Here is a 21607-nt window from a genome sequence, read left to right as displayed (position 1 = left end):
CAAGTTTAACTGAATCATGGCAGTGCAAGTATCCGACCAATTACTAATTCATTTGATATTCTTGTGCAAGAGTCCGGTTTTGCCTGCGTATTTTCGCGTTAGGTTAATTGTTTTCATTATATGGATTTTCGGTATCGCACAAGTGGTTACCTTCATTTTGGAATCTTTTAACTTACTGTTTCTTTAGAATATATCTTCAGAAATCATTATCTATTTACAACAAGCACTAAATTTCTCCGAAAATGTAAGTTCTCAAAAATGTAAAATACTTATTATCTTGATTGCTCAAACATATGACTTTTAATGATAATAATAGCTGTTTCAGCGTTTATTAGGCCGTAGGCCTGTCGCCGATTCTTAACATCGCAGAACACAGCATTTTGAGGTCTCGAACTCGCAACTCACTGCTACAATTCTGCTGTGCTTAACCGCCCGGGCGGCCGGGCTGAACTTTAACCACTGGGCCACCCTGCTCAGACTTAACGTGCAGTTTTTTCCTGATCGAATACAAATTAACGTTGATTCGCAGCCGGGCGTTCTTCAAAGCATGTCACATATCATGCATGAGTATATGGATGTTTCGGTTATCTCTCTGCTTCCGATCATCACTCATTAGCAGCGTATAGATGATTCATGCATATTCATAAATAAATAGCAATGTAAGAGGTCACTGATGCATTGGTGACACCGTAAGAAACTTCTATAGTCTCAAACATGAATTCAGGCCTCGTTAAATAGATTTTTACAGGATATGACGCACTGAAAAAGCCTTGTTCATCTCAGTAACCACAAGTTCATGACAGAACACAATATAGTAAACTTTTTCGACACATTGTCGTTTAACTCAAACATTAGTACAAAAAGCAGAGGTGCAATCAACATTTCATTTATGAATCGGAATGATTATGATAATTATACTGTTGCAAATTTTGGAGGTTTGTGAGAAATCAATTTCTTTATTTTACTGCAGTGATTTAATTGAGAATCTGTAGCTCAATATTTTACTCAGATCAAATTCATTCTGATAGGTGTTCAAGATGCGGGTAAATCCTACATACCTAAAATAACGTGCATCTCTTAGCTCTGATAACATAAATTGTTTCAAATGCAATGTAAATAGTGCAAAGCTATTATAAAGGAATAGCTGAGTGATAATTGGTCAATAATCAGGCAAAGTATTTCCGGGCTCCACTTATCAACTTTATCTCCGCCCAACTCAAGCAAACCCATCCACAATTTTCACTTTTCTTTTAGTTTTGTTAAATTCATTTATTTTATTCAGTAATCCACTTTCGTTGACTGAGACCGTCAATCGATGAAGCTGAAGCTTCCTTCGATTTATTATTAATGGGCCTATTTCTTCAATGCCAACACTTCTATTCGTCCCCGACTGGTCAGGACAGCGCGGTGACCCGGACGACACTGCACTGACTGCAGCGCTACAATGGCTGATGCTGCGGCCTGAGATTCTCGAGAACAAGGACGACAATGCGAAAGGTATATTGATGATGAAATAAAAAGAGATCTGAACTGCAAGATAATTGTTGTGCCGTGAATTCTTATCTTGAAACCAGAAATTCATCTTAGACAGAAATACATCAAAATATAAGAAGCTCATAATTCTGTCACTTTGGAAGTTGAGATTGCTTGGACTTGACTGTCGTGGTGCTTGAGTCACAAGTAGAAAGAAAACTAACGTTAACGTAACTAATCTTCGGTGATTAGTTCGTCTGAAAAAATGCAAACACTTTCACTTGGAAATGTTTCCCGCCAATCTGATTCTGACGAATATACCACATGTAAGTTAGTAACTTATGGCATTTTATTATTTATATAGCGTCTTCTAGCGTGAGACTCTGACTGTATTTTGATCAGGCCTAGTGAAGAAGTATCCTCTAAACAAATATATAAGAAGGTGTAGAAAAATGTCAGTGACTTTGGCCATACTTGATCCACTCCGGGCAAGGATTTGCAATAAAAACATCTTGCCGGTAAACAACTAAATCAAAAGAGGACTGTGGTCGATACATTAGTAATGACGTTTTATATTACATCGTAAGATAGTTGAAATTGATAAAAAAGCGGGCCATATAGTTCTTGTGAAGTTTCTGTGAAGTTGTGAAGTTTCTTGGCTGTGAAAAAATATTTCTATGTATAATCGTTATAATTGGACGTGTGATGCTATAAGACTCCGTACGACCGTACCTCATGCAGCATTGATTTGAAAATTAATTTCTTATTGAGACAATTAATAGTATGAGGGCAGGGAATTTTTAGCATCTATTCAGCTCCTGAAAACAACACTTCTTGTAGGGAGACAACAAACACATTTAATTTTCAATGCTTGCTTTAAGTATTCCAGTTTGCAACATATATTAATTGTAACCCAGAGTCAATATTTTGCTTATATTAAAGCCTCATTTCACGAATAACAGACACAAACGTTGCCCGATTATTTTGGCTGTTGAAAACCCCCCACGCACATATATTTGGAATAAACACAGCATGAGTATAAGATGGTGTTTCTAAAAGTAATTTATATTTAAGATTGACTTATGTATGTTCAAATTAATAAAAAATAATTAAATTAATGAGTATTGCAGGAATAAAATACGGCATGGTGTGTTCATGCGACGCTCGCTTTGAAACCTTCTCGTCGAGCAGTAATTTCATGTTGCTGAATTAATACCAGTAATTTGTTGTAATTAAGTAGAATCAATAACAAATTATAACAAACAAATAACAAATACGACGGAAAAGCGCGGAGACTGACGCAGGAAACCATTTGAATTGCACAATCTTGGGTGAAAGTTTCGTATTTTTGGCCTTGAAAGAGAATCCTCGGCCCCTTGACAACACAATGCGGGAGGTCTTTAGCGTCGCAATTATGGCGTGTATGCAAGAGTAATTAACAGGAATGGTCCATATGTAGGACACGTAAGTGGGCGGAAATGATGTAACGGCGAATGCATGCTAACTTACTTTAGTGTTCTGCTACTTATGGAATGGATTTGATAAAAATTTTTTAGGCAGATTGGTAATAAATTAGGAAGCTTGCAGTACAAAACTAGAATACCCTAATTCGAGAACTCTCGATGAGCATTTGTTCACAACTTCTTCTTTCATGAATTCCACTCTTTACATTTTAATCTGTGTGACGCTTTTTCCATAATACACGCTAAAAACCAGAAATTAACTACATCTTATTGATAAGTCCCAGGTTATATTTCCATATAATATTACTGTGTTGGTCTAATATTGTGCCGTTGGTCTTATGCCGTGCTGGACGTTTCTTATCTAAACTGTAAGTGCCTAATTTTATGTTTTATGAATTTATGCTCTTTAGTGTCTTTGATTCAAACTGTAATTTTTCTTTCTTTTCTATCGGGTTTACTCTAAAGAAATACCAGCAAGAGGATACGGGCCATGAGTTGTATGCTGAGACTCATATATGGAGTTTAATTTATAATCGGGAAACAATACATATCTTGTTCTGATGCTACAATTAGAACCGTTTCTATAGCTTTCATATAAGGCAGATTCTATTCCTCTATCACGTCAATTAAATAAACTCATTAAATCGCCTGGCATGTATAAGAACTTCTGAACCATAAATTTGTTGTCGATGCCTTTCCCCAGCTCGACACGAACTTGATGAGACTTCAGAGTAGAACAATTATGTTTAACCAGCACACTGCGGGGTTGTATAGTTTTCTCCATTACATATTTTAATCATAACATCGTCATTTATTATTATTTACATAACCTCATTTGGGCCTCTTAAACCATCATGAAACCTTAACTTCAAAAAGAAGAGAGTCTTGTTGAAGAGTCTGAGATAAATGCTGAACTGAGAGAGTCAGTTCAGCATTTATCATGCGCCACGAATAAAGAGAGCTTTGCACGAATACTACCGATTCGACACTTCAGCGAACTCGCGTGCGAACTCGCCTGCGAGCTCGAACTTCATTTTCAACTCGCACTCATAACTCCTTCAATTATGAACGGATTTTATTCAAATTTGAAATATAAGTAGATAATATCAGTACGCTGCGGCTACTTATATTTCAAATTTGAAGAAAATCCGTCCATTATTGACGGAGTTATGCGTGCCAGAGTTGAAAATTAAGTTAGGTTTTCCATTCTAGCTCGCAGGCGAGTTCGCACGCGAGTTCGCTGAAGTGTCGGACCGGTACGAATACTACACATGTGCTTATGTGAAATTCTTGCAGGAATTTATTGTTATCATGATTATAACTTGGCAAATCAAAACAGTTGTCTCTAGCGTTCAATTTCTTAAGATTTGTAATTTGTTAGTCGCAGATCGACTGTTAAATAAGTTGAGTGGTTAACGTTTAGACTTTAGAAGTTTAGAGTATCAGGAATGGAGCAGAAACGTGCGGGTTCGATCCCAGCTTTGTGCGCAGAATCTGCCAGGAGGCCGGGTGGTCGGGAAAAGCATAATTGGAGCATTGAGTTGCGTGTTCCAGACCGCAACAAGCTGTGAATGTTCGGTTATGTTGAGAATAGGCGATAGGCCTATGGCATAATAAACGCTGAAAACGCTACATATCAGATTTATTTTAATTAAAGAAATTTAATGACCTTGAATTTGCTTAATATTTGTGAGACTTGCAGAAACTCTGACGCAAATGATTTGGAATTGTTTCAACAGCGCAGAAAAACTTACTGTTCTATCTAGAGAAACCAAAATTAAATATGTTATACTATAAAAATGCTTAATTTATTTAAATTTAATTTTTATTTATCTCATTACTCCGCCAGTTCAGCACATATTTTGCTAAATTTGCCAGTCCTATAGAATAAAAGTATACTCATCTGAATGAATAAAACAATTGTACAATACAAACCTGGAATATGAGGTTGAACTGTCTGCTCCGCAAGTCTTATGCTGAATATGCACAAGGAGCTATAACTACAGACCGGTCCGACACTTCAGCGAACTCGCGTGCGAACTCGCCTGCGAGCTAGAATGGAAAACCTAACTTAATTTTCAACTCTGGCACGCATAACTCCGTCAATAATGGACGGATTTTCTTCAAATTTGAAATATAAGTAGCCGCAGTATAAAAAAGTAATGAATGTAAAAATTTGGAAAAAATACCCTCCGCAGCGTACTCATATTATCTATTTATATTTTAAATTTGAAGAAAATCCGTCCATTATTGACGTAACTATAACTACAGTCCTCATTTGAGCTGAAAGTGAACGGAACTGCTGCATCTGTACCTATGTGCCAAGTCAATAATAACCCAACTAAAACAAAATTAAGATAAAGAGTACGTAGAAACGAAGTAACGAACGTCCATTCAATATTATAAGATTGCGATTACACACAAAGAAGGGGCAATGCAAACTCCAACTCTAAGCGTTGAAAGCTGTAATTAGCGTAAAATTGTCCCACAGTAAAATAAAATGGGTCCGACCGAAAAATTGTCCCACACCTGTCCCAGAGTGCCTGCAACAAAAAACTTATATTTTATATCTCAAAACTACTCAATCTGAGAGAAATTTATTTGTTAAAGTGAAAATTTTTTATTTGTTTTTGAAACCATGAGTTTTGATTGCTTAGAAAATTTTAATTTATTCACCTAGTGTGTTTCCCGTCAGTTGAATTCTTTATGCTTTGACGTAGGTGGTGAACTGAAACACGAAATGCGCAGCCGCCGCTGTCAGTCCTATTCTACACTTCGCTTGAGAAAAGAGTAAGCTGCCGCAGACGAAGCTTAATGAGTCTGATCAAATCATTGATCAACCTACGAATTTGCTGAAACAATCTGAGAATTCATACGGTGAGACTATTTTTAATGTAGCTTTTATTATAATATTTCTTGGCGTCATAGAAACTTGCGTCGACGATTTGTGACGAACCCTAAAACTTTTATTTTCTGTGCTAGATACCTTGAACGTAAATTTAAAGGAAGTCAAGGTTAGGTATACTACAGAATTTCATAATTAATTCTCCATAAGCTAGTTATCTACTATTTACTTATGTGACTACACTCACTAGTGACACTACTGAGTACTGTGAACGTGTGAAGTGTGAAGTAGTCGCATACAGTTGAGTGACTAGGCTACAACCTACAAGTAGGTACAGCACTACAGTGACTACACTGAGTAGTGAGTACACTGTACACTCACTACACTGACTACAGTAAAGACTAAATCTTTTCTTTCCAATTTTAAAGTAGGCTACCTACCTACCTAAAATTAGTAATTTTGGTGTGATACCTACTAATCCCTTCATTCCCTTGCTGAGCTTGCTCAATAAAGGAGTTGAAGGCTTGGAAAGTTTTCTCACCATGAAGAATGGGTTTGGGTGCATCACTTAAGAGCATACTAGCCTACCTAGTGACAAACCATGGATTTTTTAGAATCAGTTCATTTCTAATTTCCTCATTTATGTACAATTTAAACCAATTTCTTATGTATTATAAATTATTGATAATGCAGGTAATGGTATCCAGGATACTTTACTGGTCTACATACAGGACTCAAAAATGAATTTGAGAGAGAGTCTAAAAAACTCTCTGCTTTGCCAGTTTGCCACTATGCTTAAGAGCTAAGAAAGGTATTATTGCAGATTAACTACATCCAAAAAAAAGGGTGTTTTTTTTTTTTCACCCTTTTTTTTGGATGTAGTTAATCTGCAATAATACCGCTAAGAAATCATATCACTGGTAAAATTTTGTTCCATGGTTGAAAAAATCATAAATTAATGGCTGCAAAAATTCTGTTCTTAGTTTGTAAAATATCCTAGCTAGATGTATTTGACAGTAGGCTAGGTATTCCTCATGTTCAGTACCTATTTGTAATAATTTTTTTTTTATTTTGTATAAAACATTATTCTAATTTAAATAGACTGCAACTTTTCTCTCTGATTGATTATCATGTTTCCGCAATGAAAGAGTCAAAGACCATCACAATAGGTGGAAATGTGAATAAATATTTTGGTTGAACGTATATTACCTACTGACCTTTTTGACCTTATCCTGCATTCAATTCTAGAATTCGTCTTAACTTAGCCCATCACACCCTACTGTTTACTAAGAAGTTTAAGAACGCACTCATGTATTGCATTCAGACCTGAAATGAGAAGGATTTTTTCATTTATTTATTATGTATGCACCATGCTATTACCATTTACCAGGTTATATACTTTGAGGGGTAGGGGCCTTTTCTACCCTTTGAAGCAATTTGTTACTTATTATATTTTTGAGATTGTTTAATTGATTGTGATTAATCTGAACACATCATGATTAATCTGAAATTAAGTTATTTGTTTGGCAAGCATAAACAATCCTTTCAGATTTATTGGACTTCATCTGTTAATACGTTGACTAATATGATTATAGTTGAATTTTAAAAATTAACATGTTAATGGAACATTAATATCTCTTAGTGAAAAGGTTAGCTGTTTGCAGATGCAGTAAATACATTCAGCAAGTTGCTAACTTGCTGATCTCTCAATTTGTTAAGAAAGTAATCACACCAATTGTTTTCACTATATATTACTAAAGTGTCTCTTTACCCCAAGATTTAATTTAATTTGGTTATTAGTTATTTTTTATTCTGGAAGAAAAATCAAAAGAATTATTCCTTGATAATTTAATTCATTTTCTGCATATGTTTTCAATATTTACAATGTCTAATATTTAAACTGTTGCATGCTAATAAAAACACCTCAAAAGGGAGTGCTAGATTAGTTAAGATTACATTAGTTATATGTATGTATAGTAAAGATTGAAATCGATTTTTGTTTTAAAATGAATTTTACTAATATGTTCAGTTTGTGTTCATTTTTTATACATGTTAAAGAAAAATTTTGTTATTTCCCAGCCCGACGTGTGAAGTTGAGGAAAATTGATGGAACATCTTTTGATGCATTCACTCGGTCTCAACAAGCTTGATTCAAAATCTTGCTTACTTTTGAACTGGAGGATTTGTTTGCTGCCCAAAATCTGTTCTCTCATCCAATCATGTCTACAAGAGAATTGAAGAACATCCTCTTGCTTGACTTGAGCATCAAATAATTAAGGAATTTTATATCTAAATTGTGATGAAGTTAATGGTCAAGTTGGTTTGGCTTGCTGTGAACATTACCCTGGGATTGGCATCTGTTATTCAAGAGCAAGACTCAATTTGTTCGATTGTTGGCATCAGTATAGCACTGAGGAGATGATAGTGTGCACCAACTATTGCAAGATCTTCATATTTATTGAAGAGAAAACCTCTTGATGGAATACTGGCCTTGCATCCTGTGTGTGGAAGGGATTTTTATCACTGCAAGAAATTACACCAAAGAAGAGGCCTACAGCTTCTGCTTGTGTTGAGATAAACTTCTTGGGAAGTTTTCATTGTTTTGGAGTTTTGGCACCGGTTGTATCATGCATCTTTGCTCTCTATGGATTTAAGAATAAACTTCGGCTTCAAGACCAATGGAACAATGAAAAACATTGCATCTACTAAAATTATATGTTCATTGTTGGCAGTGGCTACATCAACTGGAAAACTGCCCCACAACCTGCATGTCTGAACAACATTTTATTCATATTAATTCAAGACATCCATTTATAATACAAGACATTGTCTTGGTTCAAGATTCAGAGTTCTTGATTTTCTGGATGCTAGACCCAGTCATGGATCAGAAAGTAGATTTTCTACATCTGAATGGAAGTTAGCAGAACTGTGCAGCACAGTTGTTCAACAGTATCTCTTCTACCATTCAGAAGGGCTGCAAATGCACACACATACATACATATATAATTACGGTATCATTATTAGAGTGCAGAATAAGCTTGATGAATCTGGATGGTTAATGATTTATATATACACTTACTCTCCAATTTGTCATCATGTATATCAGTAAAGTTGCACACAATACATAAAACTAAGTATGTGGCCATCATATGCACTATTGATGCTGATTTACATGAATTTACTGTCTTAGATTATTCCTGAACTTGAACAACCTAATTTGACATTTCTTTATATATTGAACATTTCTTGTTAAAATTTCTGCATTTCAGCACAATTTTAAGGGCTTGGGCGTTGAAACCTTGAACACTTTTGATGTTTGTACATGATTCCTCCTGATCTGAAGGCAAGCCTGAAGATTAAAATTTTCAAAGCTTGGTTAAGGGCATACCAATGCATACCACCTTTCTTCTGGAGAAAATGTTTAGTGATGTAACATGTTTGCACTTAGAATGCAGTATAGAAATTATTGCATAAAATTGATAAATGTTACTGTTAGTTGGAAATGTTATTCATTAATTTTTCATGCAAAGTTTATCATTTATCTCAGTTCAAAGTTTATTCATATTAATTTGACCAAATTTATTAGTATCAATCAACCTGTTTTGAATTTACCAAACTTCTACAATTTGGCTTGTATTTACCTAAATAATTATTCTTTTGCATCTAAATGCCTTACTTGATATTTTCAATAAGACAAGATTCAGTTGAGGAATAATGAGATCAGGCTCTAGTTGGAAATTTTTACCAAAAAGCCTAAGTCTCTGATTAATTAAAACCTATAAATGTTTTTCTGTATTTCGTGAGGCAACCACTTTAAACTTGTAACGCATGTTTGCACATGCTTGGTAATTCAGAATCATTGACATTATTCAGCCATGAATTCAATTTACACATTAATTTTGTGGATCAAGTCTTCCTGCAATGAATAATTCTTGAAGCTTTGGAATTTTTGTGCCTGTGATTTTAAACAGAAATGTGTAAATTGTTTGGAGAATTTGCATCTGCATGAAAAGAAGAAATTATGTAAGAACATTGATGATTTTTTTTCAAATGTATGAAGTATTCTGTGTACAATTTATATACATCCCCTGGAACAGTTGGGAAATTTTGTGAGAAAAATGAATATTTGGTATTGGTTTTGAAAATTTTACAACAGAGAATGAAGTCAATCCTTTTTCTGGGAAGATGTGGAAAGCTGTACAGAAGATGAAGCATGGAATTTATAATGAATGATTTTACCAGTTTGAATTATTCTATTGGGACCATGATTGAATTTTTGATGCAGTAAATTGAACAATTGAATAGTGATTTTAAACATTTACTAATTATTGCCTCAAACTTCATTGATTTTTTTTTTTTGGGTGGGGGAACTTCATACAGTGCCAGACTGCAGACTAACCAATACCAGGAATGATTTTCAAGCCCCCTGGACCAAGCTCAGTTTTTTATTCTCAACATTGTGGACTTCCAACCTAGAAGCTTTTAAATCATGGTTAGACATGAGGCTTCAATGCCAAAACAGAAATGCTTCTTGCAATGAGAATATTTGTCCATAATAGAACTGCTCCATTTTGTAGTAATGTTTCTGTGTTCTATCTTTTCCTAGAGAATTTTTTCAACAAATCCTTAATAAATTCTCTCGACTAAGGCCTAAATTTTCACAATCTCAATGAAAAATCCAACCGTGTCTTATGTGCCATGTTGTGATTTTTGTCTTGAGTAATAATAGTGATTTCTGTATTTTGTTAGAGACAAATTTTCAAATTGCAGTTGGCTGAATTTGAGCATTGGACATCATTCACATTTTTATTGCTCCCCATTATTGAAAGAAACTGCAAACAGAGAAGCTTTACCACAAGATTGCTCTAGCTCAAATCTAGCACCAAACTGAAAGGATGTGAATCATTATCTGAAAATATCTTGAATGACCCATAAATTCTTCTGGACTCTAAACAGCTTTTGAAGGTGTGGCATCAGCGTGACCGTGCACTACAACATCCTAAACTCAGCATAAGGTCATAAGCTGCAAAACTCAAGCAAGAAGCCTGTCCTCTGAGTTCTTCATTTAACAATTTGATAATTTTATTAATCCGAAAGTATATTCCATACCTCATTGCAACAAGCAAGAATATGACCATGTTCCCATGTATGAGACAATGTGCCTTATTGAAAAAAATTGTGCCAAAAAACCTGAAACTATGCAGGATGAATCAAATTGAGATCATAAACCATCAACTTCTTTGAAGATCATCACTCATCAGTATATTTTCCTTAGAACTTGTTCATATTCTGTCACTTCAGATGTTCACTGTTGATTTGAAGACTCAACCAAGGAGCTGCTCAAGACTTTTACTTCTCTGGATTTCAAATTGAATCGTGCTTGTCTCCTTATGTTGTGTTACATTTTAGAGCAAATTGTCAAGAACCTGAATTGAAAGGAAGAGGATGCATCAAATTTGTTATGGTTGCTGTTTGCAGATCATGATGAATAAAATCGAAAGTCATCTGGAATTGAAACCATCGCAGTTTTCTTCATGCAAGTTCTTCTCATAAATTGAAAGATGTGGAGTGGATCAAAGAATGATTGAATTCTGATTGAAAATGTGTAATGAAGTTTGATGCTGATTTTTTTCTGCTTATTTATGGTTTCTGAAAACGGAAGATTGCTAAACAGGAAATATAGTATAGTGGAAGCTGCTGTATTAACAATTTTTTTGACACTTTTGATTATAAACAATAGGTATTAATCATTCATTAACAGGGATCAATGCTCACTTACCATTTTACATGTTCCTATCTAATTCTAAATTCTCCAAGTTTACCATAACAAAGAATTGATTTCGAACAGTTTAAATATCTATCTTTCAGATTGCTAGACTGTATTTGGTGGGCAATAGGATATTATTGAAGTCTATGTTAGATGGGAGTGCATCTGTCACAAGACTTGAAACATTTACATTAAATTATTTAAATTTTGCATAAACGTATAATTGTTTTCTAATTCTGCTAAATGAAACTGTTTTCATTGTCCAACAGTTATTGTACATTAATAGATTAGGGAAATTGAAGGTTTAATCTGAAAGACAACTTTTGAACTGAAAGAAAGCCCTACTACCAGGTGAGTTATCCATTACTGCCCATGCAAAATTATTCATTCAAGCCCATACAAGGGTGGAAAATATATCATTTTCAGTTCAAACTGGAATTCAATTTGTTCTAAATTATGGACATGGATCAAAAATGAAAATTGATGAGCAATACACTAACAAGCTTAGGATTCATTTTGGAGGTTTAATTTTTCCTTCCATCATCTTGAAACCATTGACCTGCTACCAGCTGGGAATGGATCTTCTTTTACCATCACTGATCAAGCATCTCTACATGCAACACCAACTTCTTGAAAATGGCTGAACAAGAAATATTGATTGAAGAGCTGCTTTATGTTGTCTTGAATCCTGGAAAATTTCTTGTCGACATTGGCGATGGACTTTCTACTGAATGAAGGAGACGCTGCTGCATTACTCCTTGACTTGGAGTCCTATTCTCATGGCATCAAGATTGAGCGTTACAAGATTGTTTCAACATTACCAGCTTTGACATCACCTTGCCCCTAGAAAACTGTTCTACTCTGTGTGTACCATTATTATTGGTAATGTCAACACCAGCTTGATGTTGCATCTTTTCAACTTGAATGGATGAAATTTAATGTGAGCTACCATGTAGCTCACTTTTCAGTGCCTCTTGTCTATTGGGTGTCAATAACTGGTACTGGTCACTTGAACTCACAGATGAAGTCAACCATGAAGGACTAAGAAAATTTCTGAAAAAAAGATTTCGAGTCAACACATCTGAAGATTCAAAACTCTTGTTCTTGTGGTTCATGGAGGTTCAATTATAATGGCACTGAGCTTATCAAGATTCTTAGTATGTTGTGATACTTCTTTATATGTATTTGGAGGAAATGTAAAATATAGTTCCTGTGCCACACTGCCTGGCCTCCATACTATCTACTCAATCAAGTAATAGGCAAATCATTCCTGAGGAATGAATTTTTTGAGAAGACAAAAGGAAATTTTCATCTATGAAGAAAACATTGTTGTTTAAACATGCCCATGCATTAAATGGAGCAAAGATGTACATCTTCACCCATACAGTACTGATATTTAGAAAGTTCCCAATGACTTGCTAAATGACATTGAATTTTCGGATTTTTTTGAGCATTGAAATGCATATCCTCCACTTTCAAACATCTCTAGCAAAATTCCACTATGTGCAATGCATAACTTCTCCAGCATGCATCTTATGCCTGATGCAGATACACGAAGGATCCATTACATGGATGAGGAAGATGCATCTCTGCCATTTTAGTCTCCATGCTCTACAGCTAAATAATGGCATAGTTTCTGGTCATGGGCCTCTCATCTCCTTCCCTGCTATATACTGTCAGCAGTGCTTCAACATGCCATGAATCATCTGTACACAAAACCCCTTCTTTACATAAAGCTTTCCAAAGGCTGCCCTGGATGCGATCTTAAATCTTTACCCCTCATGAGTTGTAGGATTGGGATTGCCAACAAATTTGAAGGTAAATTTCATTATCAATAATTTCAGTTGAATCGTGCTGGCTCTACAAAATATAATATATGCCACTGGTTTATTTACTTGAATTTCACCAATATGCGCTGAGCTCAGATGATAGAGGAAGTCTACTTCATTTAATTGCTTGCAGTATTTGAAGCCAAAATTTTAATTTGATGAGAAGAACCTGAATACAAATTTTCTACATCTGCACTACCTATAGCTGGCTAACACCGATTTCTAATGTTGTAATTACATGACTGAGATTATTTGTGTGTTGCAGGTGAGAATGTCAAGTCACAAATATCAGAGCGAGAAGAGCAGCAAGAGTGACAAATACTCTAGCAAGTACCTGGATGATGGCCACAAGTCATCATACAATGACCAGTATGATGATCACTACAGCAGCCGTGAAGCACCTAAAGTTGCCACTAAACCATCGAAGAAAGCTCGGCCTCGTTCACCTGATTACGACTCGCCTTATGAAGAGAAATCTTACAAACAGAAAAGTGACTATCATGATAGTTACAAGGATACTGGTTCAAAGAAGTCCAAACAGAAAGATGATTATTACAGCTACAAGGATGAAAAGGTTCCTCTCAAAAGAGATTATGTTGAAGATTCATATAAGGAGCCTAGCACTTCATACTCAAAGAAATATTATGATGATGATTACAAGGACAACAGAGCTTACCAATCAGAACGGTTACACAAAGAGCCTTCAAAAACTTCATACAAAGAACCTGCAAAAAGCTTGTACAAGGAACCTGCAAAAAGTTCATATAAGGAACCTGCAAAAAGTTCATATAAGGAACCTGTAAAAAGCTTGTACAAGGAACCAGCAAAAAGTTCCTACAAAGAACCAGCAAAAAGTTCCTACGAAGAACCAGCAAAAAGTTCCTACAAAGAACCAGCAAAAAGTTCCTATAAAGAACCTGCAAAAAGTTCTTACAAAGAACCTGCAAAAGGGTCTTACAAAGAGCCTGCTAAAGCATCCTACAAAGACTATGAAGATTCTTACAAGTCAAGCAAAGCGTATGCTCCTTATGATTCACCTCCTGCCAAAGGGTATAAAGAATATAACAAAGAAAGGGGATATTCAGCTTCTCCCCCTCGCAAACCCAGGCGTAGTTACTCGTTGTCTCCTATGCGCAAACAGCCATCAGCATACGATGACTATCGTGCGGAGCCTGTAAGCAAATCTCAGGGCAGTCATGGCAGTAAGTTTTATGGAAACCAGTACAGAGATGAAGACTTCTATGGCAAACACCCTGATGGTGACTTCAGATCTGCAAGTCATGCCAGCAAGCCCTTTAATGAGTTCCGTGGTCACATGAGTAAACCCACAATGGGAGAGTTTCGCGGAGGTGGGCACACAACTCAACCTCAGTTTAGAGAGTTCCGTGGGAGTGAGCAGGCAGGTAGTTCCTTAATGGGCGATTATCGTGGTAGTGGACAAATAGGCAAACCTCCTATGAGCAATTTCCGGCCAGGCGAACAAATGAGCAAACCTGTTATGGGAACATTCCGTGGTGGAAGCAACATGAGGCCTCCAATGGGTAATTATCATGGTCCCCAAATGAACAGGCCACCAATGCAAGATTATCGCTCAGGAAACCAGGCAGGCAAACTCATGAACGAGTTTCGTGCTGGCGGTAATTCAAGCAAGATCCCTGCCCATGATTTTCGTGGCGAAGGTCGTGGTAGCAGAAATCCTGGCAGGCATTTTCGTGGAGGATATCACATGGGCAGTTCTCGAGGTGATGGTTTTGCTCGAGGCATGGCTCCCAACAAATCGCGGGGCGCCTCGTACAATTATGGCGAAGATGCTCGCCCGACACCCGGACCTCCCCGTGGTAGGGGACATGGTCGTGGTAGTAATGGATATGAAGAGCGCAGAAACTCGTACTACATCAGCGAACCTCCACCGCCATTGCCATCGAAAGAAAAGAAGTTCTCACAGTTCAATGAAGTTGACAGACCTGTTGGAAAACGAAACGAACCTCCTGCCCAACTTTCCAGGTAAGCACTTAACCTTTGTCACAATTATTTCTCTCTGCATCATTTGACAAATCTTACCATCAGATTTCTTGAAATTGTAATGCCTATTTTTCGTTTTGACGAGAGTTGACACATAGTGGTGCTTTTTTTCACTGGCAAATTTTTCAGTTTTGTTTTCAATGCCTGCTTGTTTCATTGAAACCCAGACATTTTCGAAGGTATGTGATAGGTGACAGTGTTGTGTACGGGTCACCTGGCCACTACCCTCGTGGTCTACTCGACGCCTCTCCATCGCCACCACGCAGCTCCAGATATCCAACAAAGAAGAAGTCTCTCAGCCCTCCCTCTGGGACGGATAATTCCCACCGCCAGCACACGCCGTCCCTGTCTCCTCATTATCCTCATTATGATGACAGCAGGGGTCGAACCTCCCCAGGCTTCATTAATGACAAGAAACGTAAACTTTCACTTTCTCCAGCTCGAGTGTCAAGTAAAAAAACTGGCAGGGAGCTGACCAAGCGTCCGCCATCCCCTCCGACTGCGGGTAGCTCTCATGCACCATTAAAGCAGCAGAGCGGATCATCTACATCATTAAACGCGGCCGACCGCCGCTGGAGTGAGGCAAGCAAAGCCTCGAGCCCTCATAACAAAGGCGCCAGTCCTCGGAACGACCAAGTTTCTAGTCCTAGGAACAACAAGGGCTCTCCCTCGTTAAGCCCTCCTCCTCCTGAAGCTCGCTCACCCAGTTCCAAAACTTTGTCAGCCGCTAGACATGACACAAAATCAAGCTCAAGTGATAAAGGATCAGGAAAGTCAGGCAGTTCTTCTCGCAGTAACCGGTCTGGTAGCGAGCCGAGAAATGGGAAAAAGGAGTCAACAGCAGCCTCGGCTCAGGGTGACAATGACACTTCCCCGACAAAGAAACCACTACGTAAGTGAATGGAATGGAAAATATTGTTCACCACTTAGGAGTATTTCATTATTGTTGGTTTTAAGTTTTCATGCTGTTTCATATCAAGAATTTGATTACATTTTTATACAATTTAAATAATTTTATGTAGCTAATAATCATTATTTTGGACTTATCCACCTGCATCACATTCCTTATATTTATTTCTAACTTCAATTGATCAATAAAAATCGAATGTTTGTAAATGAAGAAGCCTTTAATGATAGTTTTCATGTTCTTGCCGACAGTGAACAACCCCCTGCCCTCGCCATCCAGTGCTGAAGGTTTACTTGGCGCCAAGCCTCCTCTTCTGAGCACCCCTCTTCTCTCCCTCCTCACTCCTCTCATGGGCGTCCGGTCAGTTTGTATTTGGCTGAAGCTAATAAATACATCTTTATTCAATGCTCGTAGGTTATTTTCTCTCCACTCGTAGATTGGCTCCAAGAAAATGTATTTATTTATTCATACTTATTTAATATTCATTTTATTGCAATTATTTTAGCATTTATTTGAGTAATTTAGGTCCAACACAGTTCACTATTTCGGAAAATTCACAGATCTTTGCAGCTTTCTGATTTGGGAAAAGCGCTTCTCAATATTCTTTAGTTCATTTTTGAGAAAAGGTGGCCGGCTTGTTGATTTTTATTAATTTATCTTATTTTGTTGGGCACAGACCGACCCTGCCGATGCTATCACCGATGATGGGACGAGCAGGAGGGCTGCTGGACGGGCGGCTTGGCTTCGTAGGAAACTTGAGACGCCTTCCTGGCGATGGCTTCAGAGGCGGCCGTCTCGGAGGCCGCGGCCGCGACATGATTCGGTAACATGAACAACCCCCTAAAAACACATTAACTGAGGATTGCCTTCTACTGAGGACATGCTCAGGCTCTTGTATACTTGTGGCACGCATGACTCTCGTTGCTTTTTGCTTTATGTTGAAAGTGCGTACAGTTTGCCCCAGGCCTGCGGATATGATATTAATAAGTGTAGATTTTGTGATGTGCTAATGAACGACAGGAATGTATTTCTCTGGAGAACAAGTCGTTTGTGTGAAATTATTGTATGGTACATGTGTTGAAGTTTTTCGCGACCTGATGATTCTCCTTATTTTTTGTTACTGTATTAAATCTCATGGATATCGCTTCTATTGGGTTCAACTCCTTGCCTCTAGCTCTGATCCACAATCCCATGTGTGATTTATTAAAAATTGCATGCCAACCTAACCTAATTTGCCTTGGTGTTTTTTTCGGGCAAGTTTCACCTTTGATGAAAAAAAAACTTGCCACGGATTTGTGTGTCTTAGCTGAGGTTGGGAGACCCTGAAGTGTCATTCTACGCCACCGCCTAGCACAGCTCAAGTGTCGTCATGTAATTGATAAACCCCTATTTTCCTCCTACTCGAACTACTATAGTTTCTTCCTTGTTTTTTTTCTGCCTCTTACTGTAAGCACAAGCTAACCATTTACTTGCTCTTCGTGAGCTCGTCAGGTCTACGCTCACAGCTCATCAGATTGCCGGTCGTCTCCAAGTCGAGTCACGTCCTAGCAGCCGTAACTCGACTTGAGCGCTCGGCACCTGGTGCTGCTGTGTTGTGCTGCCATGTCATCTTTGGGGCGTGATTAAGAGCATGACAATGTTGCGGCTGTGCTACTGGTGTGCGTGTTTCAGTGGCACTTTATGTCAAGAAGCTAGAGTAACTGGCCGTTTAGGGCCACTGATCTTCATAACCGTACGGTGCATCATTGGTGCTGACCGTGGCTACGAAGTTCACATTAAATCAAGTCTTTGGTTTGGTTCTATGCAGGTTTTAAATTAATCGGTATGTTATCTGGCAGAAATTGTTTTTTTTTTCTCATTCTGTTGATTTAATAGTTTTGGCTGGTCGATTATAGTTGCTTACATTCAATTTTTATTTGTCAATTATTAAATTCTTTATTGCACCTGCAGTCAGACAAATATTTCTTGTTGGAAACTGGTTCCATATTTACTCTTACTTTATCTGCCAACTTAGCCCAAAACTTCCAAATCTCTTCATGCTTTTGCGACATCGCTTCAATTTTACGTACATTGACATAAGAATTGTACGGTTTGATTGATTGTCATGTGAGCATTCAAAGATAGTTTGCCATTACTATTTTAATATGCGAATGGAAAACTAGTAGAAAATTTCTGTAACACTTTTCTTCTATTTCTGGAAATATAAAGCCATCGTCCACTGGACCTACGGGGGCTGATAGAGGCCCGCAAAGAGCGTAACCAACCTCAGATGGGTCGCTTCCCTCACCCCGGTGTCAGTCGGCGAGGTGACCGCCATATGGCAGAGAATCGTCGTCCTAGGCACGACAGCCATGGCGAAGATCAGGGAAGGCCGGGATGGCATCAAGATGGCAGGTCGGAACCTGGTGAACGTTTCACGAGGATGAACTCAAGACCCGATGACCGTTTCCCTCGCAGGGATCAAAGACAAGTCATGCCGCGGCCAGATGGTCGCATGCAGCCACAAGACGGGCCGCGCATTAGAGAACGTCTTCCGATCCGCGGGGTCCTTGTTCGTAAGCCTCTCGTTAACCGCGGTGTACCTCGAATCAACAACCGCAGAGTATATCTTGGTCGAGAGGGCGTCAATGATGTATCCGGAGTACAGCGCCCTAGAGCAGCTAATATGGCAGGCCAGATGCGGACAGGGCGATCTTCTCCGAGCGGTCGTACACCTGGCCAGGCTTTGCTTGCCAACAGGAATGTTGCCATGAGACCCAAGCTGTCATCACTTGCCAGCAACAGAACAGCTCTTCTCAAAAGTGAGTAGCCCTAAAACCTACTGTACTCGTATGTATAGAAGTTGTAAACATTGTGTTCAACACAGAAATTTATTATTTGCGCTTAGGATTCGCTTCGCGTCTCAGACCTGAATATTGCATGTTTAAATTCAGCTCATTGATCGACAATTACCATCAGATCATTTTTAAATGATCATCATAGGTGGCTATTCTTGCGCTTGTATTAACAATTGCATTCATTGATAGAATTTTTACTCCGCAGAGTACCAACGTCTAACTGCACGTAGTCGGCCCAATATTGCCGATGCTCGTCGACCAGGCGTAGTAGGTCGGCCTCCACAGGGAGCGGTCAGTCGCAAGAAGCAAGACGCGTGGTCAGAAGGCCAACGTCACAGTGACGAGCGCACTCGGAAGTCTGAAAACGATGAGCATCGGCGCGACGACGCATCCGGCAAACGTGAAAACGAATACACTAGCTCCCGCAGAGACGCTGGCGGCCGCCGAGATGACCGAGACCGGGATGACAGCGCCGACCGGAGGGACGACAGCCGCACGCGACGTGATGGCAGCCACGGACGAACAGGACAAAAAGTGAGAATGGGCTCAGACATTCGGATAATCAGGTCCCGTTGAATTAATTTTTTACATATCTAATATTTCATACTATTGTTTTAAACATCCACATATTCTTTCTGAGTTACTACTTCTGAATCGGATTCGACTTTTTCTTTCAGTGAAAGAATGTAGTTCCTCTATCTAGACAAAAACTTTACTGCTGTTTCATTACAGAATCGTATATTCAATGGATTAATGTCGACAGGCTAAAGGTGACGGGTATCACTCGCCTCGCAAGCTGGAGAAGCAGCGCAATGTTCGTGGGGCACCCGACAGGTCACCGAGAATGTCGAGCGCCACTGGCGGGAGCAGCAAGAATAAGCGGCAGTTGTCGAGATCTCCTAGCACTTCGTCTAGTGTTGACAGGCGAGGCTCGTCAGGATCGCGCTACTCCCGCAGCCCCAGACACAATAAGTTCTCCAGGTCGTCTCCTTCCTATGCTAAGAACTCTCCCACAAAAGATAAGAGATCTAAATACTCGCCATTACCTAAAAGCAGTTCTAAATATGCCGGTGAAAACTCTAAGCGACGCTCGCGTTCCCGCAGCAGATCTTCGTCTCGCTCAATGTCATCTTTGAGTCGAGGTCAAAAATCAGACTCGCCTTCTCTGTCTCCTTGATTTCTCTATGTAGAATTTAACTTAAATTTAAATCTGTAAGGAGAGTCACAATATTGGATTTATTGTCATTAGGTATTAATTTAGTTCATACTGGTTATGAAAATAAAAATATTTTGGAAGTATTCTGAAGCGTAAACATTATAAAGTAGTATGTCGTGCGAATTTGTAGATTTATTTATTTCAGTGTACTAGATGAAGTAAGGCATTTTCTTCCTATTAACTTGTGCAAGAAGCTCTCAATCGATGCACTTGAGGAAAATTTAGGCAAGGAAAATTACAGAAAATCTAGGCAAGACTGTTCAAGCATCGAGCTTTACCGGGTAGAGCGGGTACCTATATAATTTATTTATGCCGTTCGAGTAAATGTTGCCTAACTTGGGATCTCGGTTTTGTTCTTCATCTGCGCACGATCTCGACCAAGTTTACTCGCGATATACATTGAATTCCTGCAATAATTCTATTTTATTCCAGGATGTGAATCTCTAGAATCTACTGCGATTAATTTTTACTGACACACGACAGGTCCTCATTTGAACGGCGCAGAAATTGCCACAGATTTCGAGAATTGCATATCTTTTTCAAAGCGCGTCAAGTGATGCACTAGTCGGACGTTAGTTCTCTTGCTATACACGTTTTTTCCTAAGAATCGTGTTCTTCGTTTTGCAGTGTGATACTACAATTGATATTGATCAATTAGTGTCGCTTATCTGAAGCTACAGGAAATTTACCTAAATAAGCTGTCTCCTGTCCTGTTGATAAGTTATCTCAAGCAGCTCCAATGAATGAATTAGTGATCCGATTACCTTGCTCTACGCCTTATAGGCATTTGTAAATAATAATCGTCAAATAATTAAGGTAACACTATTTTTTTCGGAAACTTTGTCGCGTCTGTTGAACAATTTCTAATTCAATTTGATTAGACGGCTGCTGTTTGTAAGTGTGAAGATTGTATAAAATTGAATTAAATGCAAAATTTATTTCACTGTCCTTTAGAGTTTAGAAGACTGCATTTTATCAGTCCATCATTTGTCCCGCGTGCAATTCGTAGATTCAAGGAGTTGTATCTCTGGGTTAGCGTTGTTTACCGCTTACACTAATGCCGTTTTTTTCTGGAAGGTTAGTATCTTATCGCTATTGATTGAGTTTTACAAGAATGATCGATCATGTCAGGACTGCGATATTTAGACCTCTTAGAGGTGGGCTACTAGTTGGGGGACTCACGATTGTCATTACTTGATGATGAATATATATTTTTCATATGAATTTGGATTGCTCGTAATAGAAAGG

General features: G+C 38.3%; 1 protein-coding gene across 7 annotated transcripts; it reads left to right on the top strand.

The window, feature by feature from the left end:
- Positions 1-5690: 5690 nt before the first annotated feature.
- Positions 5691-21293, top strand: LOC108681757 (serine/arginine repetitive matrix protein 2). 7 transcript variants are annotated; one of them, XM_047879614.1, is made up of 9 exons: positions 10093-11899; positions 13097-13366; positions 13643-15381; positions 15567-16291; positions 16558-16666; positions 16983-17129; positions 18515-19107; positions 19349-19677; positions 19907-21293. In XM_047879614.1, exons 3-9 carry the CDS (start codon positions 13649-13651, stop codon positions 20318-20320), a joined length of 4050 nt encoding a protein of 1349 aa, XP_047735570.1. In that variant the 5' UTR covers positions 10093-11899; positions 13097-13366; positions 13643-13648; the 3' UTR covers positions 20321-21293. The 7 variants fall into 7 exon arrangements, with proteins under 7 accessions (XP_018026317.1, XP_047735570.1, XP_047735569.1 ...); XM_047879613.1 differs by having other exon boundaries at positions 12118-13366; XM_018170828.2 differs by lacking the exons at positions 10093-11899; positions 13097-13366 and adding an exon at positions 5691-5813.
- Positions 21294-21607: the final 314 nt, after the last annotated feature.

This window comes from Hyalella azteca, unplaced genomic scaffold, assembly GCF_000764305.2.
Source record: "Hyalella azteca isolate HAZT.00-mixed unplaced genomic scaffold, Hazt_2.0.2 contig3411, whole genome shotgun sequence".
Lineage (NCBI taxonomy): Eukaryota > Metazoa > Arthropoda > Malacostraca > Amphipoda > Hyalellidae > Hyalella > Hyalella azteca.
Note: the sequence above shows the minus strand (reverse complement) of the source record. Positions and strands in the feature narration are given on the sequence as shown.

Excerpts from the sequence above, each read along its gene's own strand:
- LOC108681757 (XM_018170823.2), top strand. The coding sequence starts at position 13,616 with ATGACTGAGATTATTTGTGTGTTGCAGGTGAGAATGTCAAGTCACAAA. Across the intron at positions 16,667-16,982 it reads ACTCCTCTCATGGGCGTCCG|ACCGACCCTGCCGATGCTAT; the intron begins GTCAGTTTGTAT and ends TGTTGGGCACAG. Across the intron at positions 19,678-19,906 it reads ACGGACGAACAGGACAAAAA|GCTAAAGGTGACGGGTATCA; the intron begins GTGAGAATGGGC and ends TAATGTCGACAG.